The sequence below is a fragment of the Gracilinanus agilis genome, chromosome 4 (assembly GCF_016433145.1).
Source record: "Gracilinanus agilis isolate LMUSP501 chromosome 4, AgileGrace, whole genome shotgun sequence".
In the NCBI taxonomy this organism is placed as follows: domain Eukaryota; kingdom Metazoa; phylum Chordata; class Mammalia; order Didelphimorphia; family Didelphidae; genus Gracilinanus; species Gracilinanus agilis.
The window spans coordinates 343,097,075-343,124,793 of record NC_058133.1 but is presented as its reverse complement, the minus strand read 5'-3'; the positions used below and the strand labels follow the sequence as shown (position 1 = coordinate 343,124,793).

General features: G+C 34.8%; 1 protein-coding gene across 1 annotated transcript in view; it reads right to left on the bottom strand.

Annotated features, from left to right (window-relative positions):
- The window catches only part of FHL5 (four and a half LIM domains 5), a 50,040-nt gene that overhangs the window by 8,214 nt on the left and 14,107 nt on the right, over window positions 1-27,719 (bottom strand). The window contains exon 4 of the mRNA XM_044675392.1: window positions 26,641-26,810. Coding sequence (XP_044531327.1) covers window positions 26,641-26,810 — 170 coding nt within the window. The remainder of the gene's footprint in view (window positions 1-26,640; window positions 26,811-27,719) is intronic.

Here is a 27,719-nt window from a genome sequence, read left to right as displayed (position 1 = left end):
ATGATTTCCATGACTCTAATTATATCTTGACCCAAGTACACAGTCCATTTAGCTGAGAAATGTCAAATCATTTTTTCTTTTAGATCACAAATCCTTAGTAGTTTCCCATGTATCAAAAACATTTTTGTTTTTTTAAAAGCCCAGAAACCTCTTTTCATAATAATGGTTTATTGCCTCCATTCATAGTAGAAGGAAGTGTTAAATTTCAATGAGAAGTCAGTGAAAATAGTTATTATAATTTTTTCCCATCCAGAGTCACAAACCTTCTGAAATTTATACATGGTCCCCAGGTTAAGAACTTTGTCTCTGAAATGAAATTTATGCCTTTGACTTGAATGAAGTTTTAAACTAAATATGATTGCCTTTTGATTCTCAGGAACCTCATCTCTCATTGGATGAAACAGTTCTCTTAACCAGTGCTATGCTGCCCAGAATGTAACCGGAGTCCACTCGTAATCTCATGTGCTTTCCTTAGGCATTCTGATGACCTTGATGCCTTTTATGTGTGGAAGTGTTATCATTAACATTGAAGAAATCCCATTGGTCTCACCACGGTGTTCACATGCTCTAGTAAATTTATACTTCACTATTTGAAGGGCTAAGGTAGAGATTCCCTCTACTGAGGGATCTTGTTATCTTTCTATGATGTGGTAGATGGACTTGAAGAGTTTTTTAAAGAAACTTTAAGAACCAAAAAATTACATTTCTCTATAAATAACCTCATGATGCATCTCTGCAATTTAGCTAGGTTGGTCTTTGGCTGACAGGCATATGATTCACTACCAGTCTCATAATTGAAGCCATTCCAATGAGTTGTTGTTCAATTGTTTCAGTCATATCACTTTGTAACCCCATTTGAGGTTTTCTTGTCATGGATACTGGAATGGTTTGCCATTTCCTTCTCTAGCTCATTTTAGAGATTTGGAAACTGAGGCTAACAGGGTCAAGAGACTTGCCCAGGGTTACACAGCTATTAAGGCTTTGAGGTCAGGTTCAAACTCAGGTCTTCCTGACTCCAGTTCTGGTTCTATGCATTGTACCACCTAGCTGCCCCATTTCAGCATGGTAGGGTTTGATTAAGCAAGTGTCCTTCTGGCATAGCTTTCAAGTTTATCCTCCATGCCACAATGAGTCATAGGAGCAAGATAGTGTTGTTTCTCCATCATTTTTGAAGAGGATCAATGACTTTTGACTCACTTATGAATTGAATTGAGGCAAAGTTGCCCAAAGTCATCAGGGCTCATTCTCTCTTCCAGAGTCATCAAAGTCCAGTAGTAAGACAAAAGTCATAACAACTGCCAATGCCCTGGAATGCAAGAGATGATCTTGATGTCTTCAATATCTGACCAAAGACTCCGTGCTCCATAGCACCTGCTTTATTTAATTGCCTTCATGACCATTGGAACAAATTGTTCTCATCTGCCGAGTCTGTCAAGGAAGGTCTTCTCATGCTTGGGATAGAATCTCCCTCATAGTTAGACATGTTTGAGACCTGTCAGTTATCCTGAACCTAGCTTAACCCCCTTGCTGAGAACATTTTAACAGATGTGACATGCTGCAGCTTCTTGGAGACACAGGTGAGAGTTGGGTTACAGGTTGATGCCAAAAGTTGGTGAACAGCCCTGAAAAGGATTAGGCAAGCCCTCAGACCATAGGTTCTAGTCCTCCCTGAATACCCAATACACACAAAGAAGAGAACATGAGTAAAAGAATGAATAGAAATAGGTAGAGATTCAATCAGTAAGAATCTATCAGGTAACTACTATATAACTGGTAACGTGCTATGTGTTGGAATAAAAATAAAGGGAAAGAAACAATCCCTTCTCTCAACAAGAATATATGTATGTGTTTATGTGTGTATGTATATTCCAGCAGTGTGTATATAAACACATATGTGTAAATGTATGTGTGTATAAATATATTTGTATATTTATAGATAAATATATGTGTGCTTATGTGTGGTAGACTGCATAATGGAAAGAGAATGGAGTGGATAGAGACTTTGGAGTCAGGATCACATGAGTTCAAATTCAGGTTCTAACAGATTCTGGTTTTGTCACTTAATAAGTCACCTAAGTGCCTAAGCATGGTTATAATCCATTGCTCTCAGTGACCTAGCAACTGTCCAGAACTATAAGATTCAGAACCTTTCAAAATATGCAATAATAGAAGAAATGACTTCAATAGGAAGCCTCAAAGTGAAATAACGAAAAGCTTTTACCAGTGAAATCACAAGTCTGTGCTGTTGTATATTTATACATTGATATTATTAAATATTTTATAAGTATAGGCAAATAAGAGAGAGAGAGAGAGAGAGAGAGAGAGAGAGAGAGAGAGAGAGAGAGAGAGGGAGAGAGAGAGAGAGAGAGAGAGAGAGAGAGAGAGAGAGAGAGAGAGAGAGAGAGAGAAATAGGTAGGGAGTCCATATAGCCTTTTCTACTAGATCAAAAAAAAAAGGTTGAAAATCATTACTTTAAATCAATGTGTTGCCATGCCCTACTGTTCTGCCCATGATTTATCATTCTCTTATTCACGAATAAATACTTCACGAATTAAATAGAGGTTAAAGCACCATGACTTGGTCATTAATAGAATGGAAACCACAGTTTCATCAAACTAATAAAAACAGTGGAAGAATTTTTTTCCACACAAAAACATGAAGGAGAAAAATGGAATTGAGGGAAGTTCATACCATCCTTTTCCTGGACCAAGGATTCAGGAGACTTCTAGGTCGCATGATGCTTTGACGATCTCTGGTTCTATATACACAGGACGAAGAAGTTCCAGTTTTGTTCGTTCCTCTTTCCTGCTTTAAGACCAAAGTTTTTCTAATGATCATGTAATTCCCTTGGGCCAAGTGGCACACAACTTGGAAATACAAAAGCTTTAAACCAAGGAGTCATTAGCATTGCCAGAGTATAATGTGAGGAGTCAAGCATCCTGTTTAAATTGGCTTCCTCCAACACTTTCTGAGCCAAAGCCCTCTTTCTCTGAATCAATTACCCTCAATGAATCAAAATTTTTCCTAAGAACTATTTTGTATTCAAAATGCTTTTGGCCACCTCCTTGAAAACAAGAATTCCTGTTTCATAGTAGTCAATGGAATTGAATATCAAAAGTCCTGAAATGATTGGGAAAGCTGGATTAACCAGTTCTGAGCAGATTGAAAACCCATTTTTAATTCAAGAACACATTGTTCTGCAAAAGTTTTGAATTCCTAGTTAAAATGAACAAAATACAAGTGTGATATGCTCATCCTCATCAAAAATAGACAATAACCCAACTGTGCCCATGAATTTGTATAACTATAAAACCTATAAACTTTCAACATTCTGTGTTTTCCAATTTTAAAAAAAAGGAATTACCTTTTTACAAGAGTTGCAGCGTGGAGCAAACTTCCTCTCAAAACAGGGCACACAGTAGTGTTTACTTTCTTTGATGGCCAAAGGCTTGGTTCCTATAGGTTTTTGGCAAGATTGGCAAACAAAACAGTTTTCATGCCATTTTTTCCCCTCAAATTTTAATGATCGAGAACCTGCAAAATATAAAAATCAGAATTTTCTAAAAAATAATTTCAGCATATTGTACCATTTTACATTCCTTCTAATTCCATCTATTTAGAGAGTATTTTTTTAAAGTTAAGGGTGATTGTGCTGCGAGAAAGGATGATGGCTTATTGAAATTGGCACTGTTTGTTTCTGAAAAATATATTGTTGTCAACCACCAACAAATAATAGAATGGTATTTTGTGAGACACTCTCCAAGTGTTGTACATACCATTAGCTTAGAAATACTATCCAGGAAGTGATATAGGCGAAGTGCATGAATAGTTCAAGTGGTTTAGATAAATTTGTGAATATTAGAGCGTATGCCAGTTATTAAAGCAAGACTGTCAGAATCCATTCCTATCTTTTTGAAGATAATTATTACTCCTCCCTCCCACAAAATGTTCATGGTACGAGTGTCAGGGGCATATATAAAACTGATTAGGCCATTGAGGTGCCCCCAAACCAATTGTTTTCCAAGAATCAACAAGATCTACTCTTATACTCTTCAAGTGAAGACTATGGGAGGCTGAAGAAGACTGTTAGCAGATTAAGAAGGGCAGGGATTAGTCTATAGTTCTGTTCATCCTGTCCTGTTGTCCTTCAGAAAATGGATGGTAAATGGAGGTCCTAAAATTTTGCTCCAAGAGCTTGAAAATTAAATAAATGAATCTATTTAAACCACTTTTTTCTGATTTCCAAGGCTCAGGTCTTGGAAAAATTGGCATATGGATAATTACTATGGCGGACTTTACATTTATATCATTTTGTATTCTTCCCATTGCCATACATATTAGTTTTAAAGGAAAACACATGATAATGTCGTTTACTTATGTACCAAGGAAAGAGAGTAGTTTCCAGGTTGGTTTTTGGTTTTGTTTTAAATAAAGAAGCAACTCTAGGTGGCGATCTGTTGAAAGATGCCTCCCTCAAAACTAAGGGATAATTCTTTGTTAGCTTGCTAGTATATTCAAGTGCCTGAATTTAATTAAAAACTGCAATATGATGCTTTTATTTAGTGACTGAAGAGTCCTTGTTATCTTACCAGACATAATGGTCTTCTTACACTGGAGGCACTTGGAATTAGAATAACAGTCAGTATACAACAAGACTTCATCCTTGACAGCAAACTCTTTAGGCACATTTTTCAACAAGGGGAAAAATAACTACCACCCTTTGAGGATAAATGTAGTCTTATGAAGCTCTGAGTTCTTTATAGCACATTAATAGTTCAAACTACTTAAGGTTTTCAAGATGAGCTTCTTTATCCAGACAATTGTATCATACAACTAAATAATTTTGTTTTCTTTTGCTTTTAGTGTAACTGTTGTAATTGACCATAGAGTTTTTATGATTAGCTTAATATTCCTTATCTTTCTCTTTATTACATATTTAGAGGAAAATTTGGTTCGACAAGATGATCCCTGGAAGTTGCTTCTAGGACAGTTATTTCATAGCATTTTTTTTTACCAGATGCTGATATTTGACTGTGTGAAACTGGTTATATAAATTGTTACTGAATACTCCTTATGGTCTTATATAGAACTGTAAGTTCCATTTGTTTTAATGATGGAAAAAATGGACTTGATGGTTGATGGAGAAGTCTGTTTAATGAATCTTTGCCTCTGTTATAGACTGAATTAAAAATTAATAGGATTTCCAGTATTTCCACTTTCATAGGTTATAATATGGAAGCTTTGGGGTGAAGCTGTTTAGTTTTGACCTTTGTATTGGAAGACCAAAATGACACTCTTAGTGATATCTTTTGCCCATACATAAATTAGATTTAGGTGTGAGGCAGAGTTGCACAAAGCTGTTGACCTCACTCACTCCTCCAGAGTCATTGTTGACCAATGGCAAGACAAAAATCAAGAGAACTGATGGCTCAGGATGCAGTGAATGGCCTTGGGCTTCTTGGATGTCTAACCAGTTTCCAAGTGCTCCACAGTGCCTCCTCCTTCAGTCTGCCTTCATGACTGGTGTAACAAATTGTTTTCATCTGCACCCACCAACAAGGGAAGTCATCCCATGCCTAGGGTGGACACTCCCCCTAAATCATATGTTTTATGTCTAGCCTCCAGTTAGTTACCCAGCTTCCTGGGTTGTAGCAAAGATTGCATGCTACTCTTTTTTGGAGCCACGAGTGAGAGTTGGGTGGTACATAGACACCATAGGGGGAGGAAAGCAACCCTGTAAAGAGCTGGGCAAGCCCTGACACCAAAGGTACTAGTCTTCCTGAATACTTCATATACCCCTATTTACTCTTCTGTGCAAGGTGGTTTACAGAGTAGTTTGATGCTAAAGGGGGTTGGAAGATTATAGGAAGTTAAGTGCAGAGTTAGTAATTAGAACTTCCAGAATGTCTTTAAAATTCCATGATATGGTCTGTAAGCTTTCTCACTTCTTGGCCAGACCAAGCTACCTAAACAAAAAGGGGTAAAACACTTCAGACTCAGTTGGTATCTTCCTTGAGCTAAAATATGCCCAGGCTTGGGGAAGAGTTCATTTTTTTAACTTCGTTGAGTAAAGAATATAGCAAAGCCCACCAGGGAACAATAAATAGCTATCAGCAAGTAGCACTGATTTGAGGTTCACACTTCTTGGGTTTCAGTAGATACAGGGTACATTTATCTGAAGGGCAACAGGGTATGAACTAGAGGATGTGTGAAATTGAGGATTTGGTAACTGAATTTGCTAAACAGAAGCAGATTACAATACAAATCAAAATAGAATACATGTATAATATGCTTATATATGTAATGCATGTATTATACAGATATGTACAACATATTACACCCAAATATACCATATATACACATGTTCTGCTTTATTTTATATATTATTATTTATTCTACATGAGTGTATAATGTATATATGTACATATATACACATAGATTATACTTTGTTGTTTATATGTATATATGTGTATATACATGCACTGCATGGATAACTAATTTGGAAAAAATTACAATATAATGAATTATGCTTAAAACTAAAGTTAAAATGGACATGATTTAATATTTTATTTGGTGTAGATGACAGTTCAGGACTTAGACCCATCAACATAAATATGACTTTACATTCTACATTATATAAACATAATAGACAGTGGGATTGTAATGAATCTTTTTTGACAATGATAAATTTTGAAAGTTGTTTTCTGAAAAATTCCAAAGACCACCTTGACTGGCAGTGAAGTATAGTGGTTAAAATTATCCTCTGAATTAGGGTAGCCCCAGTTCAAGATCTGCTGCTGACAGACACATACAGTACTGGCTCTGTTACTTAGCAGAATCACTTAATCTCTCAGTACCTTATCCAACTCTTTAAGACTATAAATTATAGCTCATTTATTTATATGAATTAGGAGAGAGCATTTCTTGCCTAGAATTCCTCACAACCTTTTCTATTTTCTATGGCAAATAACTTGACTGAGAAAACTGTTGGATATTTTTTTCCTGAATTAGAACTCACACAAAAATTACACAAGCCTATGTGTTTCTCTCTATCTCTCTCTGTCTGTCTCTCTTCTCCTCTTCTCTTTCTCTCTGACTTTCTGTCTCTGTCTCTCCCCCATCTCTGTCTGTCTGTCTGTCTCTCTTTCTCACACACACACACACTCATAGGCACACATATACACACAAACCTTGTTTTTTGCAATTTTGCTTAATATTATTTTTAGTAGCCAAGAGTCTGGCATTTGGATTCAGAATTTCTTGCCAATTTGCCAATACTTAAGGAAAGATATTTGTGTTTTAACTAAAATTATACATATATGTAAAAAGATAATCTAATTAAGCAACCAGTTTATGTTCATTCACTGTTTTATGCCTCTGCATGTATATCCTCTGCATGTAACTCTATTAGATACTCAATATTTTAATGATAAATTGTAATTAGAACAAATTTAATAAGGAATAATTCCAAATAAGTGATTAAGTAAATATGTATGAGAATCAGTAATTAATAATGTAATATGCTTAAAATTAGTAATAGAATTCCCTGTAGTTATATAATCTTTACCAAGAGAAATTTGTGCATGCCTTCAGTGTATTGGAATATATCCATCTCGTTTGGTTCTGAAGCTACAGAATAACCTTGGCTATCTTCACTATTATCATATATGGAATGGAAGGGTGTAAGCTATGATGAGACCTGATCATTTTGTTAAGAAAAACCTCAGACCTTCTTGTCAAGAAGGGGTCTGGCCTTCAGGGAAAGACTTAACCTTCATAAGACATCCTACCCGGGTGACCTTCTTGCCAAGAGAGTACCATGTCTTCAAAGGAAAAAAATAATTCTCCAAGAGAGACCTCACCTTGGCAGACCTCCTCTGAACTGAATTTGTGTAATCCATCTTGGATATAGCTATCATATCACTTCAAAACTCACGTTTCATTCTATTCTGAGGATGCCTATAGACTTGATTGATATAAAAACTGAGTCACAATAAAATTCAGTTTCACTAAGAAATTTGTTCTTAGCATTTTTTTATGGATGGCATCCAAATTGGACTGAGAATTAGGGACTCCAGGACTTCCTGGACTTCATCCTCATCAAAGATGTTAATACTTCTGAACCAGGTAAATGCCTCTGTGTTTAAGAGGCAACCTAATTCTGGAATTCTTGTTACAGGTACTTCCTTTTCTTAAAATATTTTATTTATATGTTATTCTTAGGAATTTTGTGGGCTCTTGGATTCATTCCATTGCCAGTTTTTGTTGTTGTTTATATAGGCTTGAGATTTATTGTCACCAGTATTTTTGTGGGTTGAAGAATTCTGTCATGAATTTTAGGGTTCTCTCCAGAATTGTAGTGTGAGTTTAAAGAGTTATTTAGGTTCTTTGCAAAATCACAAAGTCTATGAGAATAGGGACATTTATCTTGATTTAACTTGTAACAACAGTTCCAAAATTTATTTGTTTTTCTTTTGCTTTTAAAGGGATCATCTATGCAAGAATAGATAAATTTATAGCTCCCTTCCAGACTGGTCTATAAGTATTGTTTAGAGCTAGAATTGTTAAAATTGCTGACTCTATGTGTGTGTCAGTCTCTAGTCTGTATCTTTTCAACTATAAATATGATTTTTAAAAGAAACCAATCAGTTAAAGAATTGGATATAGCCAAACAATAGGATCTGTAGGGATTGCGCTTAAGAATTAGATACTCCAAGCTTCACAATCCTGCTCATTCCAGTTTATACCCTTTTCTCCTGCATGTTCTTTACCTCCCTTAGAATATAATCAGACACCTGAACTTTTCCCTTTAAAAGAGAAAATACTCCATCATGAGGTCAGGCTTTGTGAATATCACTATTTTGCCTTTTTAGCTCCTTGGACTTAGCCACATGGAGGAAAAGACACTGCAAGTTAGATGTGAACCTTGATGCAATTATTAACCAGTTCCAAGACTTTTTGGTAAAGAGGTTTTAATCCTACCTGGGGAAATATTAGTGAAAAGAATTCTGTTATCTTCTCTTACTGGGCTTGGTGCCAATTCTTATCAAGAGAATCTTAGCATGTTTTGAGCCTTGGTCTAATAATTCCAGGGACTGTGGGGTTAAGGAGGAAATTGTGAAAAATAAAACATTTAATATTGTCAAAAACATATAAATTTATGTGTTTTTTTCCTTGCCCCTCATCAATGTAGGCCCCATTGAGATGGCACTCAAACAAAAAAAATTAAATTAATTGAAAACTAACATATGACCAAAGAGAAAAATCAATTTCTTCGATGGAAATTTCCAAATTAATCCTATTTCAAAATAATGAGTATATTTTAAAAGTTAATAATTCTAAGTTTTTTGATTCAGATTGTTTTGAAAGTTACAAATCTGAATTTTAAATTCCACTCTTAATCTTTAGTATCTGAAACTTAGAAAATGTTCAAGTTCTGAATATGGAAATCTTAATTTAGAATTGGCAAATTGCCTAAAGATGTGACTTTTTTTTCTATCAGACTTTATAGGATTACAAATAATTCTGTGGTACAACAGACTGGTGAAAGTATTTACTAATATGTTTTAAAAATGTTGTGCTCTTTAAAGAGAGACTAGATTGATAAATATCAGGCAGATATGTTTCTGAGGTAATTTAGAAGGGAGTTTTACTGTTAACTATCTTTTGACTAGAGAATCTTCTTATGAATTATACTATATATTGCAATATTATAAATTAATTTATAATATTGCAAAATGATGTCACTATAAGCCTGAGCATGACTCTATTTGACTCCTATTGGTCTTCTTTATTTTAAACCCATTATTTCTATAAATGAATAAAACTGTAAGGCATGTGTGTATTGGTACTGTTACACAAAAAAAGATTGAATTGAAATGTCATAAAAATTTTTTTAATATGGACACAGTTTTTCATGTAAGGTGAATGGGAAAATCTGGTGGATACAAGCTTATGTCACTGTGTTTGAAGGCTTAAACAAGATATGTTAAGTTAATGAATAGCAGAATACTAATTGAAATGTAAAGTCTATATCAACAGTGTTGGCTATAACATTTCAAAGATTTTAAACTATTAAACATATCATGAATGGTTTCCATCTGGGTAAAATAAAATGAGACTTGACCAGTGTTTTTTAACTTGAAAGTCATTTTCTAAATTGAATCTTTGCTTAGTGAACTAAACAGCCTGCTGATCAGAGATTTGATTAACATCATAAATCTAGATCTAAATTCTTTCTGAAAGATGTCAAGCAAGCCCTGTTTTATCAGCAGAGAGAAGGAAAAAACTTGTTTTGAGGGCAGCAAGCAACTAAAAAGTAAGTAAAACAATGTTTTTTTTTTTGAAATAAGTTAGGATAAAGAAATTTAAAAGACAGATTTAATCTCTGAGTGAATTGAAAGGAAACTGAGAGATCTAAACTTAATGTCTTTTAGAAAATTATAGTCTCCCCCAGACACTGTTTTTTAAATAGTGAAATGCTATTAATTTTTACTAGTATTCCTGTTGTTGATTTTAATAAAAGCATATATTGTAACTCTAAAATTTATTATGTTACCAACTCACTGGTGACCACGAAAAGAATGAGATATTTTATAAATCATAAAGGATGATAATTTGCTTTATTACAAAGAGTTAGAGAAGTTGTTATAAGGTCATCAGAGAAGGCCATATCAAGGCTGTATCAGCCTATTTCTATGTCAAATGATATGTAAATGGTTACAGTAAAAATGTACTATTGTTTAACTAACATTTAATAGAACCAAGGTTGTAATAGTTGAATCCAAAATTTTGTATAAGGAGGATTTATGTTAATTTAAAATCATCAAAAAAATTAACTCTTTTGATGAGACAAATACAAATTATCAAGCACTTAATTAAATGCAATAATTCAATAACCTATAATGTTGGAAATTATTATAATAGGCAATTAAGCACTAAGATTTTTCACAGTCAAGAAAAAAGTACCAATAAATTTCTTTACATGCTTAAGTACCAGCAAAAAAAAAAAGTTTTAAATGGGTAATTTAAGATTAAACATCTATCAGTTAGTTTAAAATGCTATTAAATATATACATATACATAATTGAATAATAATGGCTTCATTAATTGGATATAAAAATCTTAGTTTTGTAATTTTTGAATGGTGTTCTTTATATTATTGGCACAAACTACATGCACGAGGGATTTATTATGTGTTCTTTTGAGAAGTTATCTCAGCTTATCACTTTGCATTATGGATTAAGTTAATGCTGTACATGAATTGGATGGAGCACTGTGTTAAAATTAGTATTTAAATTGTAATTTTTTTAAAATTTGGATTTCTTTATGTTAACGCATAACAGTTAAAATGATACTTAGTGGAGTATAGATTATTTGGAATGATGGGTGATGAAAGCAAATTGAAGAAAGTACAAGGAGTGCTAGATTTGAATATAAAAGAAAAAAGACATGAAGTTTTATTCAAAAGCTTTAATCAAGGTCCAAAAGAGGAAAGGAAAGGCTGTGGGCACTGTTGAGAGAAAGTTTTAAGTAGAAATGAGAGGAATGAAAAAAGTTAAAGTTGTAATCTTTTCCCATTAACGTTGTAAACAGTGGGTTTGAAGGTAAAAGTTTGGAATGTTTCATAATAAGTTTGAACTATTGTTAATTTGTGTTAATGATATTAAAATGCCAGCATAATTATTAACCCTTTCCTGGCTCATGAAAAGGGAATTGGTAAGTAAAAAATATTTTTTAGATATTAAGGAGCCTTACTATTTTATAATTTAACTAAATTTTAATAGCTGTTTTATTTCCCCACTTCAAAAAGAGAAACCTTTTTTTAAAGGAAGAAAGGATAAACCCATAGACCCTTGAGAATTCCCAGAAAAATAAATTGTAATAATCAGTTAGGTCCTTTATAGACTGGCATGATTCAATAAGGACTAGAAAAATTATGGGGAAAGAGAGAATATAGAAAATGAAGAATTGGTCATTACTTGTAAGCCTTCTTGAAGCCATCTGTGTGGGCAAGGTCATTAGTCCTGTGAAAAGGGCTTGTCTGGATTATGGAATTTCTATACAACAAAATTGGATTATTGAGAATTTACAAGTTGTCCATAATACAAAACAAATGTATAATGATTGATATTTGTTCCAAGGTGAGTTTATAACAACAACAACAACAACAAAAAAAAAACAACAGAAGAAAATCAGATGAAAGATGCTGAATGGATTCTCTTCTTTATGTATGAATCTTGGAAAATTTTGAGCTCTAAACTATGTTTAGTGAGATTTGCCATTTAAAGTAAAAGTTCTTAAGACTGTAACTGATATTATTTTAAGTTTTGAATTCAAGTATAGATGTCTAATAGAGATCATTGATCATTGTCATTAATTCAGCATTCAAGAAGCCCCAAGTTATTCAGAAGGAGTGTTTTTCTGAACTTTGATGGGTTGGAGATCTTTTATCTGGGAAAAGTCCAAGAGGATGACCTTGGCATAGGATCTTTTTTGCTTCAGTTCCCCCATTTTGTTCCTTCTTTTTGAATAGGAATATTTCCTACCTAATTATTCCTGATTCTGACTGGAAAGTGGAATTGCTACCACATGATTGTCAATCGTGACTCTTAGATGAAATCATATAAAATTAAGGACTTTTTTTTTGGTTCTGGTATAGATTGTTAGGATCATGCCCCTGCTTTTCCCTTTTATAACAAATTTCTGTAATCAGAGCAAGTAGTTGATAGAAAACACGAGCACAATGCAAATATACAAAGTTATTACTGTTTTCAATCTGAATGTATAGTCATTGCACATTTCAAACAACTGAAGTGAATTGGTAATTGAACCTGTCATCTGTCTATTAATGTCTATTATTTAATATAGTCATATATAAGATTAAGTCTCTGAAATACGTGAGTCTTTGAGAATTTAACTAATGTTTGTGTAATATCTTTTCCATTTGAATGTGGTTAACAACTGAATGCATTCTGCCACTGGCAATCTACTTCATATACACTGTTCTCTATGTACAATTGGAAATTAATTATGTCTGTCTACCCCAAATTCTTATTTCAGTTGGAATTAAATCAACCTCTTAAAAGAAAATTTATTTGCACATTCAATGAATTTAGGAGCAGAGAAAGTCTCTCTGCAAAAATATTGTTACTTCTGTTTTTAAACATAGGATTAGAACTCTAATAGCACCTGATCTTCCTAAAAAATGGAATCAAATGGAGCAGAAAGTTTTGAGAAAGAAATAGGTTATACTATCTACTGTAATTTATTCCAATAAATTATTCTAATGAGGCATGTAAAAACCTAAAATTTCTGAATTTTAAGTGCATTGTGAGTTTCTGATAATTCTCTTGTTAGTAAGATCAAGACCACAGAGTTTTGGATGGTTTTTACCACTTCAACTAGTTATTGGGGAAATAAAAAATTTAAAGCTGGTGAAATCTATTTTGTAAAAGATTTTAGGAGGAACATCTAAGCAGGAATCTCTGCAAGCAACTTAGAACTAAAGAAGCAAATCTACTGACGAGGACATTTATCCTCGGATATCTAAGAAAAGATGTTTTGGAGCCTAAACAACTACACAGAATATCTGGGGTCTGAAATGAAATTTGTTGACATTGGGGAAGTACTACTAAAATGCAAAGAGACCTGATGTTAATTAATATTAATTATCATTATTGTATTACCTTTGCTTCACTATATATGTTGAATTCTTCTGTTTCAAGTTGAGTGAGTAAAACAGGGAATTTAAGACCATAACAAGTGATACTCTAGGACAAAACCCACCTCAAATGACCTGATATTTTGCCATCAGCTATCTTCTATCAGTGATAGAAACCAAGAGAGGAATTACATCTATCATCTTATGAAATATTCTTTGGTCACTCTTCTTTCTGGGATAAACCTTTCTCCCCCATGTATCTCTCCCTACTGGTAGGAGTACTTTCTGTTTCCATTTACATTAGATCACTGCAAAGAAGGCTGAAAGGACTACATCAAGCTGGCCTTACTACTCAGCTCAAACCTCTTGGTTTTGTTTTTTCCTCTAGAGGGACTTTGAGCATAATGAACAAGACTAAATAAAAAAATTTCCACTGCAATGATGGGACACAACCATCCTGGGAAGGATTTTTCCAGATACTGTCCATAATGCTCATCACTGTTAAGGCTGAAGAAGGAAAAGACCCTTGGATCCACTGTTCTTACGCTAAAACTGTAAGACTATCCAAAGCCTCTAAGGAAAGACAAAATGCTACATAGAGATACTGTTATTTCAAAAGTAGTTATCCAGAATCAACTTGTTCTTGCCTCCTCACTGTTGAACAAAGAGGGGGGCTGTTCATGTGACATTGTCACCGATGTTTATTCAATTAAAGGAGTTTTAGAAAAGTTCACCAAAATGTAAATGAGACTCGTGTTTTATTGTCTCACTCATAGTGTGTCCCATTTTCTTGACTTTTCTAAGGCTTTTCCTAACTTTCAGGTACTGGAATTATGTCTGCTATTTTCAGATGAATCCTCATTATACTAACCATTATTACTATTATCCTTGGCCCTATGTTACTTAAATGTTGCTTTGATTGTTGTACTAGCTTGTGTTCAGAACTGTGTATTTTTCTCCTTACCTTTATTTCCAAAAAACTTGGAAAGTCAAAGAATAGTTCACCAGCCAATTATCATGATGATTAACAAATATGTAGAAAATGACTTTGGTGACTACTTGTTCCAGGAGTAAGAATATCCAAATGATGATCCTTTTGAACTAAACCCAGGTTATGATTTCCAGCCATAAAGAGTTTTCAGGCTATTTTCACTTAGGCTAACCATATTTTAAACCTTTTTGTTTTTCTAACATTTGATAACATTTCCATAGACTGAGATCCTTCAAAGACTCTATCATTGACCTTTCTAGTGAATTCTTTGGGCTCTGACCAACGTCCTTCAACAACAACCAATGTTCCAGCAGAGGGTCCAAGGAAAGCACTGCTGTTATTGGTATCATAATCATTCCCAGACACCCCTGCTTTGGCTTTTGCATCTATCATTTTTCATGTGAATATAATGATGACACTCTTAAGATTCCATAAGCCTTCATCATCTCTAGATTTATCATATTGTATCATGTTGCTTTGATATAGATACCATTTGTACAAATCGTTTCCCAATTTCTTTTGTCATCTTTGTGTCTCCGTAGGAGAAAGTTTCCTCTCCATTTAGAGAGGATTATCCTCTATTTTAGATTGTATCAGCCCATTCTTTAGACTGGGTCTATAAGTGATCTGAAGGTAGGGAACTGTAAAAGATTACTAATTAAGCAATTTCAGTTTATATTAATTACTTTATGACTGTATAACTGTTTATTCTCCACATATAACCCTATTGGATAATCGATATTTTAATAATAAATTATAATCACAATAGATTTAATAAAAAATAATTCCAATCATTAACTGATTAACTATGTGAAAATCAATAATTAATCCTTATAATATGCTTAAAATTAATAATAGAATTACCTGTAGATAAACTTTGCCAAGGGAAGTTTGTGCATACCTTCAGTGTCTTGGAATAAATCCAGGAGTTTCTGGGGCTATTTCATTTGGTCTTAATCTACAGAATAACCCTAACTATCCTTACTATTATCATATTTGTAATGGAGGATTATGAGATGAGATTTAAGGCCTGAGCATTTTGCTAAGAAAAGCCTCAGACCTCCTTGTCAAGAAGGTGTCCAACTTTGAAGGGAAGTTCAGACCTTCTAGCTAAGAAAAACCCTCAGATTTTCTTTTCAGGAAGTAGTTTTTTCATAAGAAAAACCCCACCTGGCAACCCTTCTTACCAAAAAGGTACCATGTCTTCAAAGGAAAAACAAACATTTTGCCAAGAAAAAAACAGACTTCCTCTCCACTGAATTTGTGTAATCTAGTTCATGCAGATAGATAGATAGATAGATAGATAGATAGATAGATAGATAGATAGACAGACAGATAGATAGATAGAGAGAGATACTTAGATAGACTTTAGATAGATAGATGAGGGGAGAGAGAGAGAGAGACAGAGAGAGAGAGACAAAGAGAGAGACAGAGAGAGAGAGAGAGAGAGAGAGAGAGAGAGAGAGAGAGAGAGAGAGAAAGATAGATCATCTTGGCTCAAAGCACAGGGTCTTGCTGTTTACTGGGGATGCTTGTACACCACTGATTGATGTAAAACTGGGGCACAATAAAATTTGGTTTCACTTCGAAGTTTTTTTATGTATATGTGCACACACATTATCTATGTATACATGAAGCATATACATATACATATTACATATATATGCAGTGTGAGTATATGTACATTTGTACTCAATCTTTTTTAAAGGAATTATTTACAGTGGTGACTCTGGTTTAATATAGAATTGCTTGTTTTATTCAATGTATCTTCTACACATGCCCAAATTATCAGTTTATACCAACCTGGGTCCTGTATGTATAGTGTCAAATATTTTAGACAGATGATGATCAAGCATCAAACTTTGACTTTTAATTCACAGAGCTTCTTTTATGGACAACTTAAAGATCTTTAAGGATATTTATTTTCTATATTAGAACATTTCTATATAAGAGAACCCACTAAGACACACAAGTACCCAATCATTTTGGTTAATGATGGTTGTAATATGGCTCTGGAGTCACCTTGTTGTAACTACCACAGATTCAGATGAAAAATAAAAGTTAAATAGCTGGTGTTTTATTCTCATCATGTCAAGCATCTATATATTTGGAAATAGCTGGAAAACATTTGACTGATTTTTTTATTGCCTAGATATCTAAAGATTGTGAAGTGATACTAAGGCTAAGAACTAAAAAGTCAAATAAAATATATGTTTTGAGACCCATTGGGCACTCCCATTTAGTCCAAGTGATCCTTCTTTTTATAGCTGGAGGGCACTAAAAATAGCTGCTCTCTTCCAAAATATGTAGACAGTAAGTCTAGAGGTTAAGGATTATTTATCTCGTGGCAAGTTGTAGGGAGAAGCTTATCAAGCAGCACTCTGGAAAATTTTAGGCATGCCTCCTTGCAGGCTTCACCCTCTTCTGGTGTCCTACAATAAGGTTTGACTTTGGACATAAGTTGAGGCCTGGGATGATTCACTGCAAGTATGCAGAGGTAACCCTCTTTAAGTCCAAGGGAAAAGTGGTGCATTCGGATCATACATTCATAGGTTTTGATCTAGAAGAAATCTTGGAATCTATTCCGGTCCACTCTTTCATTTTAATTCAGATCAGGAAACAGAACCCAGGAGAAGTTACTTTAATTAGCAATGGCCTTCTTTCCTTTCATGGGGGAGGGATGGTAGAATGTCTACTTGGCATTTCCTAATGCCCTTGAGATTGGTGGTAGAGAAAAAATTAGGTAGGGTTGGGGCTTGTGACTCTTTAATCATCTGCCACCAAAGAAGAGAGTGAGTAAAATTGAATGTAATATACAAATATTAATCTTGGAAATGGCAGCAGGCTTCCAGAAGCCTGTGTAGTAAGAGAGTAGGGATTAGAAATATGGTTCTGCCACACTGTTAAATGCATCCATAAATTGCTTCCAAGATGAGCTGCTGCTTTGTGTGCACCTGAGCAGGTGTCTCGCAAGCTGTACTTCTCCTGTTATACAATTAACATTTCAGCCCAGTCTCTGAGGGAAAGGTAATGTTTATTTTATTCATGGAAACCTATTTAGCATGGATCAATTTACCATTTATATTATTTTCAGATCATTTCACAGGCATTTTGTTCCTTTGGTAGGGGACCATCTTGTGGGTTTCCAACTTGTTCTTAATTAAAACTCATTTCAAATGAACAGAGAGAAAATAGAATGCCATGCTGGTTAGCAGGATTTCAAATTCTGATTAATGAATGCCTGACCTGTGCAACCCACATGATTACTATGTTGGGTTATTCATATCAATACCTGTGTTTGACTAAAGTCTTGCCTTTTGAAGGTTGCATGAGCCTGGCTGACAATCATTTTAGATTCTCATTTAGAAGTACTTCCTCTTCTCAAGCTTTCCAAATTTTCCTCATTCCACTCTACTCGCTCATTCATTCACTCATTTATTCATTCATATGATCATTCAACAAGCATTAATTAAGTGCCAGGATTCAAAGGAGAAACAGAAGAGTTCTTGCCCTCAAAAAACTTACATTGTAATGGCAGAGAAAAGACTTTTATACAAATAACTAAATACCAAATTCGCACAAAGTAACTACAAAAGCAATTTCTAGATTATAAGACTTTAGCAAATAGGGGAATGTTTTATAAGAGGGACACCTTAGCTGAGGCTAGGTATTTAAAAAATTCTGAGAAATGGTGTGATAGAGAATAAAGAAGTCTGGCTCTGGATTCAGAAGGCTTGGGTTCAAATACTTCTTCTGATACTGCGACCTTGGGCATGTAACTTAAACTCTCTGCTCCTCAATTTCCTTATCTCTAAAATGAGGTGACTGATCTAGCTAACCTCTGAGGTCTTTTCTACTTTGGGATATAGAATTGTTTAAGACCTAACTCAAGTCCTATTGCACTTATGAAACCCTCCCTAATGCCTATAGTTCACCCTCATTTTTATCCTTTATTGCATCATTTCAAGAGCTTAGCACAATTCCTGACACGGAGGTAGCTGGTCATACAGTAGATACAGCACTGAGTCTGCAGTGGGGAACACTTGAGTTCAAATCTCACCTCGAATACTAGCTCTGTCACCTGGATGAGTTATTAACCCCTGCCTCAGTTTCATCAAGTGTAAAATGATGATAAAAGCACCTCCCTCTCTGGGTTCTTGTGAGGATCAAATAAGATATTTGTATTTTAAAAAAGAAGGTTTTATATAAATGGTTGTTCCCTTCTTTGGCACAGAATAAATGCTCGATGGTGGACTCATTCCTTAATTATCATTCACTTCAGCAGACAATTATTAAAAGCAGCTACTCTAAGTACTGTGTTAAGTCCTGGGAAGAAAGGACAAAAATGAAACCATTGTTGGCCTACTGATCATTTTCCCAGAAAATCTAAAAAAAAAAAGCTCCTTCCAGGGAAGGACAGTATCTTTTTGCTGGGTGTTTTGTTGTGTTCAGTAAGCATCATTGAGGTGATGCATATGGTATTTTATTAAGTTTTGCTGTTGAATAAATAAGATCAGCTAACTTTTTCTTTTGCTTCCATCTCTCTAAAGCCCATCTATGAAAGGGTAACCTAAAATATGAGGAAACTGGGGCAGCTACATAGCTCAGTGAATAGTCAGGTCCTGGCTTTAGACACTTCTAGCTGTGTGACCCTAGGCAAGTCCCTTAACCCCAAATGTCTAGCCCTTGCTGGCCTTCTGCCTTGGAACCAATACTTAGTAATGATTCTGTTTGGAATGAAAATCGGGGTTCCTCAATATTAAGGGGTACCCCTTAGCACCCAAATAATAAACTCGAGAAGCCATTACGAATGCAAAACAAATGCAGCTTTATTGGTTGTGAGCAGGAGCCGGGACATTCTCTCCAGCTGAACGCTCAAGAGAAGAAGCCCCAGAACAGATAGAAAACCTCCCAATTCATAGGAAAATACAATCCTCAGTTCAAATGACATCATCCTGACACATTCAAGCCTTTCCGAAGGGGGTATTCTTCAAATTAACATCGGTCAAGGTTCCGATGTTTTACTCTGCATACAAACCCAGAACAATTTGTGATACATTTGGTGCCAGGGCTGAGGCTACCTGTGACGGGCTACTATTGTGCTTTCCCAGAGCTCCTGGCACCAGGCCTCTCAGTCGCGCACCCCTTTGGAAGCAAATTGAACAGGCTGGTCCAGAAAGAGGTGAAGGGAGTAAGAATGCAAATGAAGGCAGCCAAAGGTTGTTTGTGAAAGAAACTGGGAGAGGGAGCTGTAGAACAGGGAAGAGGCTATTAGCCTGGCCTCTGGCTCATAAAACTTATTCCTAAATCACTAGACTAGTTTTAAACAATTTTAACTTTTTATTCCATTTTTATTCCATTTATTAGCCTTTATTTTATTAGGTTTTCCTTATTATGTATTATATATTATATTGTAATACAGCATGTATTAATTTATTATTAAATAAAATAGTTTGTTCGATATTTAATATTTAAAAATAAAAACTGTAAAGGCACATCCTGAAACACTTCTTACAGGTGAAGGCAAAAAAGTTGGTTCTGAGAGTAAAGACAAGAACTGTTTCTGTCTCACTCAGGCCCCAAAGGGATTAGGAGAGCCCGTTGTATTGCTGTTTGGGAGAGACTAATTTTACTAGGGGTGTGGAGGATTTTGGAGATATTAATAATTGCTAGCTCACTATTACCTTGAGGATAATACATTAATTCTTATTCCACACAATTCTAAGGTAGAATGTAAAGGTTAAATATATAGTCATACAGTTATGTAAATATATAATACATATAATTCCAATACATAAAAATATATGTACAGATAATACATATAATATAAATACATGTAAATAATATAATACACACATAATATATAATACAGATATAAATACATAATATATAAACATAGAATATATAAAGATAACATGTATTAAAGATGATATATGTAAATACATGATATATAATACATAAAATATATGCTATAAATAGGTAAACATATATTCCTCTATGTATAAAGAGAGGAATATATCCATTAATACATTACTTAATTACTTAATTAATTTGTTTCTTTAGGAAAACTTACTTAGGATGGGTTTGGTGCAGGCCTCGCATTTCTCGGTATAAAGCAGGTGATAACATTCTTGGCAATATGGTTGCTCTTCTTTGGAAATAAACCTTTCTCCAAACAGTTGCTTGTTGCAATTGGTGCACAAAAAACACTCTTTATGCCAGGGCTGATCATGGTAAGTTATTCCTTCAGCAGTTATCGGCTAATTTGAGAAAATGAAGGAGATGAAAGTGTGAGCCCTGTTACACCCAGGATGTTCAGGTCATTCTAGCACAGAGCCCGACACTCAGTGGGTTCAATATTGCCTTCCCCTTTATTGCCCTACTACGTGCTAACTCAGGCAGCTGAGTGGTCTTGAATAAAGTGCTGGATTTGGAGTCAAAAAGACTTGAATTGGGGCAGCTGGGTAGCTCAGTGGATTGAGAGCCAGGCCTAGAGACGGGAGGTCCTAGGTTCAAATCTGGCCTCAGACACTTCCCAGCTGTGTGACCTTGGGCAAGTCACTTGACCCCCATTGCCTACCCTTACCACTCTTTCACCAAGGAACTAATACACAGAAGTTAAGGGTTTAAAAAAAAAAAGACTTGAATTTTTTACATTTTTTTAAACTCTTTCCTTCTTACTATCATCTTAGAATCAATACTCAGTTATCAGTTCCAAGGCAGAAGGGGAGTAAAAGCTGCATACTTGGGGTTAGGTGACTGGTCCAGGGTCACACAGCTAGGAAGTGTCAGAGGTCAGATTTGAAAAGACTTTAATTTTATTCCTACCTCCTACATATATTAGCCATGTGAATCACCTGGGCAAATTATTTGGCCTCCTTCAGACTGTTTCTTCTTTTAGTAAAATGAAGATAAAAATAGCACTTTCATCATAGGATTAAGAGGATTTTGTGAGATAAATTATGGAAAACCTTAGAGCGCTGTAGAAAAGCTAGCTGTTATTATTTAATATTATTGCTATTGTTATTAGATCCATTTAACACAATGGGATATTGCCTTCCTTCAAATATCCCAAACCAGAAAAATGATGCTAATAAAAATAAAAAGCAAAGCATCTGAAATCATCACCCATTTTCTCTTAAAATTTAATCAGATTTGGCAAAGATCCAGCCCTTACAGTGTGCCACAAAGCACTTTACTATCTAGTAAGTGTTTTAAGGCCAACAAAGGCTATACACAAATAGACACAGGTGCTGACATCAAACTTTGGTAAAAAGCCTTTAACCAATCAGAGTTACAGGGAATTTGAAGATGGTAAAATTGAAGGGCAGATACCTCTCTGAACTGGAAGAAATGCTTCACCAGGAGCTCTTTGCATTGAGGAAATCATAGTTCTCATTGTTTTTTAATGTGATAAATAGAGAAAATGAAGTCAGGCATTTGGAGATGTATATTCTGTAGTAAACTCCCCCCTAAAGCTTCTGGGATACATGGAGCAATGTGCCATCTTAGATTGTATCTGTGAATTTATGCAAATTACTATATAAGGCCTCTGTGTAAAAGGCATCTTAAGGCATTTAAAGGTTGAAAAATATTCTACAAGTTCTTTACCTCTTTTGTTTATGCTTCTGTAGAAAATTTTTATGTTATAATTATAAGATTTATTTCCTTTTCTAACTTGGAAAGTACTGGAAAATACTGGACAGAAAATGGTTAGATTTTTCTCTGGTTAAAAAAAAACCAGCTTAAAAGCTGCTCAGGATAAGTAAATGAGCCACATAATGGTATGAAATAAAGCAATTTAAAATAATTCTCAGACACTTCGAAAAAAAAAGCTTGCTGCTTTCTGGCAGTCAAAACAGAATCCAGAGTTTCTTTGATTTGTTCTGTAAAGTAACTAAGCCAAGCAAAGCTTAAAAGATTGGAAACTCAAATACAAGTAGTATGCATAGCAAAATCAGAATCAGACACACACACCAGAGGCTGTTTAATTAGGAAGATAAATCCCTGGAGCATTCAGAATGGCATGGGGTGGATTCTGGCCCTAAGTGGGAGGTAGGTAGAATGGCCTAAGATTAGGCTCAACATTTCCACTCTCATTTGTCAGCTCAGTTTTGCCCTGAATTGATCCTGAGGCTTTTAGAACAAGTGTCTTCTTTAATAAATTGGGATAATGCTTTTCCACTCAGTAGAATGTAGGTAATTAAATGAGATTTTAAAAATAGCATTTTTTCAAGTCAATTTTTGAGTCTATTCTAACCCAAGGGATTTGAGATTCAGAGTACTTTGGGTTTGACTTTATTTACTTTTAGAAAAACAGATTTATAATTTAGGAAATAAAAGCTCATGGACAATAGCAATAGCAACAAAAATAATTTATTTTAAAGGCCTTTGACTAAAAAACATTTTCTTAAATTAAATTCTTAAGTCTGGCAGACATTGATCAGAGGCATTATTACCAGCTTTCCTTAAAAGATATGTAAATTCCTGGGGCAGCTAGGTAGCAGAGTAGAAAAATAGAGTCAGGAGGACCTGGGTTTAAATCTGACTTCAGACACTTCCTGGCTGTGAGATTCTGGACAAGTCACTTAACCACATTTACCTCATCCTTAGCCATCTATTTCAAGAGTTGTGACTAAGACAGTAAGTAAGAGTTATCTCCTCCCCTCAAAAAAAGATATATAGATTCCAAATCCAAAAGGAGACCTTGGGAGGGGCAAAGAGAGGAACCTGGCAAGGGATAACTGGTTTCTTATCCAATGTAAACATTTCAAAACTTCTTGATTATCTTTAAAAAGTTATATATATAAATATATATATTCTGCTATTTGTTTTTATTTTGTGGGTGAGTTCATCCCATTCACATTCAAAGTCATTAAATAACTAGTTGTGCATTTTCCTCTCCCCCCAAAAAGTTCTATATATAACCATGAGGGAAGTTCTATATATAACCATGAGGGCCCCTATCCTGTCAAAATGAAGGCTTCTTGCATCCAGGTTATATTTAGCTTTGAAAGAGAGGCCTCTACCTACAGGACCTCTTCAGAATGAAGACAAACTGTTCTTTGTCCTTAGTACTTTTCTGATGATTCACATGACTCTATATCTTAGCCCAAGTACATTTAGTGGAAGAATGTCAAATAATTTGTTCTCTTAGACCACAAATCCTTAACCTTTTTGAATGAATCAAAAACTTTTTGGTAGTTTAAAGAAATCCAGAAACCTCCTTTCAGAATAAGTTTATTGCCTCCATTCATAGGGGAAGGAAATATTAATTTTCAGTGAGAAGCCATATATAGTCAAAATGCTACAATGGCCCTGGGATGTCAGTTATAATTGTCTGTAGAATTACATATTTTTTCCATTTCCATTCATATCACAAGCCTTCTGAAATCTACATCTTATCTCTGAAATGAAATTATATTTTTAACATGAATGAAGTTTTAAAACTTTATATGATTGCGTCTATTTATTCTCAGGAACTTCATTTCTCAATGGGTAAAACAGCTCTCTTAATTGGTGCCATGCTTCCCAGAGTGTGACTGGAGTCCAGTGGAAATCTCAAGTGCCACGCATTTGCATTATAATAGCCTTTATGCCTTTTATTTATGGAAATGTCATAATTCCTGTTGAAGAAATCCCATTGTTGTCTCACCACAAGCAATGCTCATATGCTCTAGTAAATTTATACTTCACTATTTGAAGAGCCAAGATGGAGACTGATGGATATTGTTACCCTTCTATGGTAGATGGTAGATGGGTTTTTAAAAGAGCCTTTAAGAACCAAAAATATAACATTTCTCTGTAATCAATCTCATGATGCATCTCTGAAATTTAGCTAGCCTGATCTTTGGCTGACAGACATATGGTTTATTACTAATCACACAATTGAAGCGATATTGTTGGTTCAGTTGTTTCACTCATGTCCAATCCCTTGTAACTCCATTTGGTGCTTTCTTATTAAAGATAATAGAGTGTTTGCCATCTCTTTCTCCAGATCATTTTAGAGATGTGGAAACTGAGTCTAACAGGGTCAAGAGACTTGCCCAGGGTCACCCAGTTGACCCAGGCCAGATTTGAACTCAAGTCTTCCTGACTTCTGGGCTGGGGTTCTATTTATTACACCACCTAGTTATTATATTTCAACATGATAAAACCTGATTAAGCAAGTATCTTTCAGGGATAGCCTTCAAGAGCTCTGTGTGACATCCATATCATAATTAACCATAAGTGGAGGACATTTGTGAAGGAATGAATAGGCATTTGTATACACACATACAGAAACTCATATGGCACATGGATATAATTTTTTGTGTTTATTTGGGTATGCATAATAATAGACAGATATGATAATTGATAGAGTCTTTAGTCCAAGCTCTAACAGATTCTGGCTTTGTGATACTCTATAAGTCACTTAAGTGCCTGAGAATGGATATTCAGATAACATAAGAAGGGTGTCCCATTCTTTTCATTGGCCTCTATATACTCCTTTGTCTTCAGTGACCCAGGCATAAACTTCAGAACCTTTGCAAATATATATTGATTTTAAAAAAGCACTTAACTATAGAGAATTTTATGAAGACAAAGGGCAAGGCACAGACACAGAAGGGGACAGTGAAAGCAAAGCAAACACATGCAAAGTCTAAAAGAAAAATATGAATTGGACTCAGATTCTTGAAGATGTCAAAAAGGATTTCAAAAATCATTTAAGAGAGGCAGAGGAAAAATGGGAAAGAGAAATGAAAACAATGCTCCCTAAGCTGGTGCTTAATGGAACCTGCATAAAGGGGACTATGCTGGGCTGAAATCTTGGACCACATCTTACCTTAAACTAATGCTCCAATAAAGAAGGCCTCCAAGGTAAGATAGGTCAAAATTGGCTGCTTAACATGACTTCTCCAGAAAAACACAATTTAAATCTACCAGGCAAATATGCCAAATGGAACAGACCAAAAGGACTTAGAAATACAAATTCTAAGATTACATTTCTAGTGCCTTCCATTGCCTCTGTCATGACAGACAGCAAAAACAATAATAACAAAAACAAAAATGAGAAAACAATGACAACAAAAACAATGACAACAATGGCAGTGATAACAATGACAAAACATCAAAAACAACTATGACAACTACAACAAGAAAAGCAATGACAACAAAAAGAACAAAGATAAAAACAAGGACAATAGCAATGATAACAGTGAATGGAATGGAGACCAATTTCATTAAAATACTGAAACTGCAGGAAAAAATATTTTCACATGAAAATCTAGAGGAGAAAAAATGGAATTGAGGGAGGTTCATGGCCATCCCCCAATTTACTTTTCTTAGATCAAGGTTTAAGAGACTACTAGAGGTCACATGATGCTTTGACTACCTCTGATTCTATATAACCAGGACAAAGAAGTTCCAGTTTTGTCCATTCTTCCTTCCTGCTGTCAAGACTAAAGTTTTTCTAATGATCATGTAATTCCCTTGGGCCAAGTGCCCAGTGGCACACAACTTGGAAATACAAAAGCTTTAAACCAAGGAATCATTAGTATTGCCAGAGTATAATGTGAGGAGTCAAGCATCCTGTTTAAATTGGCTTCCTCCAACACTTTCTGAGTCAAAGCCCTCTTTCTCTGAATCAGTTACCCTCAATGGAACAAAATTTTTTTTCCTAAGAACTATTGTGTATTCAAAATACTTTTGGCCACCTCCTTGAAAACAAGAATTCCTGTTTCATAATAGTCAATGGAACAGAATATCAAAAGTCCTGAATTGATTAGAGAAGCTGAATTAACTAGTCCTGAGCAGATTTAAAACCTACTTTTACATTGTTTGGAAAGTTTTGAATTTCTCGTTAAAATGAACCAAAGACAAGTATGATATGCTCATCCTCATCAAAAATAGACAGTAATCCATCTGTGTCCATGACTTTTGTATAACTATAAAACCTATAAACTTTAAACATTCCATATTTTCCAATTTTTAAAAAAGAATTACCTTTTTACAAGCGTTGCAGCGTGGAGCAAACTTCCTCTCAAAACAGGGCACACAGTAGCGTTTATTTTCTTTGGTGACCAAAGGCTCTGTTCCTAGAGGTTTTTGGCAAGACTGACAAATAAAACAGGTTTCATGCCATTCGTTTCCCTCCAATTCTAATTTTCGACAACCTGCAAAATATAAAAATCAGAATCTTCTAAAAAAACAATTTAATCATATCTTTGCCATCTTATCTACACATCAACCTGTTTAGATAGCATTCTATAAAATTAATGAGGATTGGACTGAAAGGAAGGATGACCACTTATTGAAATTGGCCCTGTTTATTTCTGGAAAACATCTTGTTGTCCACAATCAACAAATAATAGGATGCTTTCCTTGGAGACACTCTCCAACTGCTGTACATACCACCAATTTGGAAACATTCCCATTCAGGAAGTGATACAGGTGGAGCACATGAGTAGTTTTTTCAAGTCATTTAGTAAATTTGTAAGTCTTAAACCTATGCCAGTTTTTGAAAGGATGCTCACATCCATTTCTATCTTTTTAAGGATAACTACTATTCCCACCCCCCCAAAAAAAATGTATATGATGACAGTGTCAGGGGAATACGATAAAAATGACTAAAAAACTAAAGTGCTCCTAACCCAGTTGTTTTAGAAGAACCAACAAGACACACCCTTGAATTCTTCAAAGTGGAAGCCTAAAGAGCAGTGGTTCCCAAACTTTTTTAGCCTACTGCCCCCTTTCCAGAAAAAAATATTACTTAGAGGTGGCACCCACTTTGGGAATCACTGCTCAGGACCAGTTAATTCAGCTTCTCTAATCAATTCAGGACTTTTGATATTCTGTTCCATTGACTATTATGAAACAGGAATTAGTAGATTTAGAAAGGTTGTATATGTCTTCCATTGAAGGATTAATCTATAGCTCTCTTCATCCTGGCCTTTTGTCCTTCAGAAAATGGATGGTATGTGGAAGCCCAAAAAGTATCCTCCAAGATCCTGGAGATGAGCCAATTGAAACCATTTAAATCACTTTTTCCCCTGATCCCATTTGCTTAAGTCTTGGTTAACTCA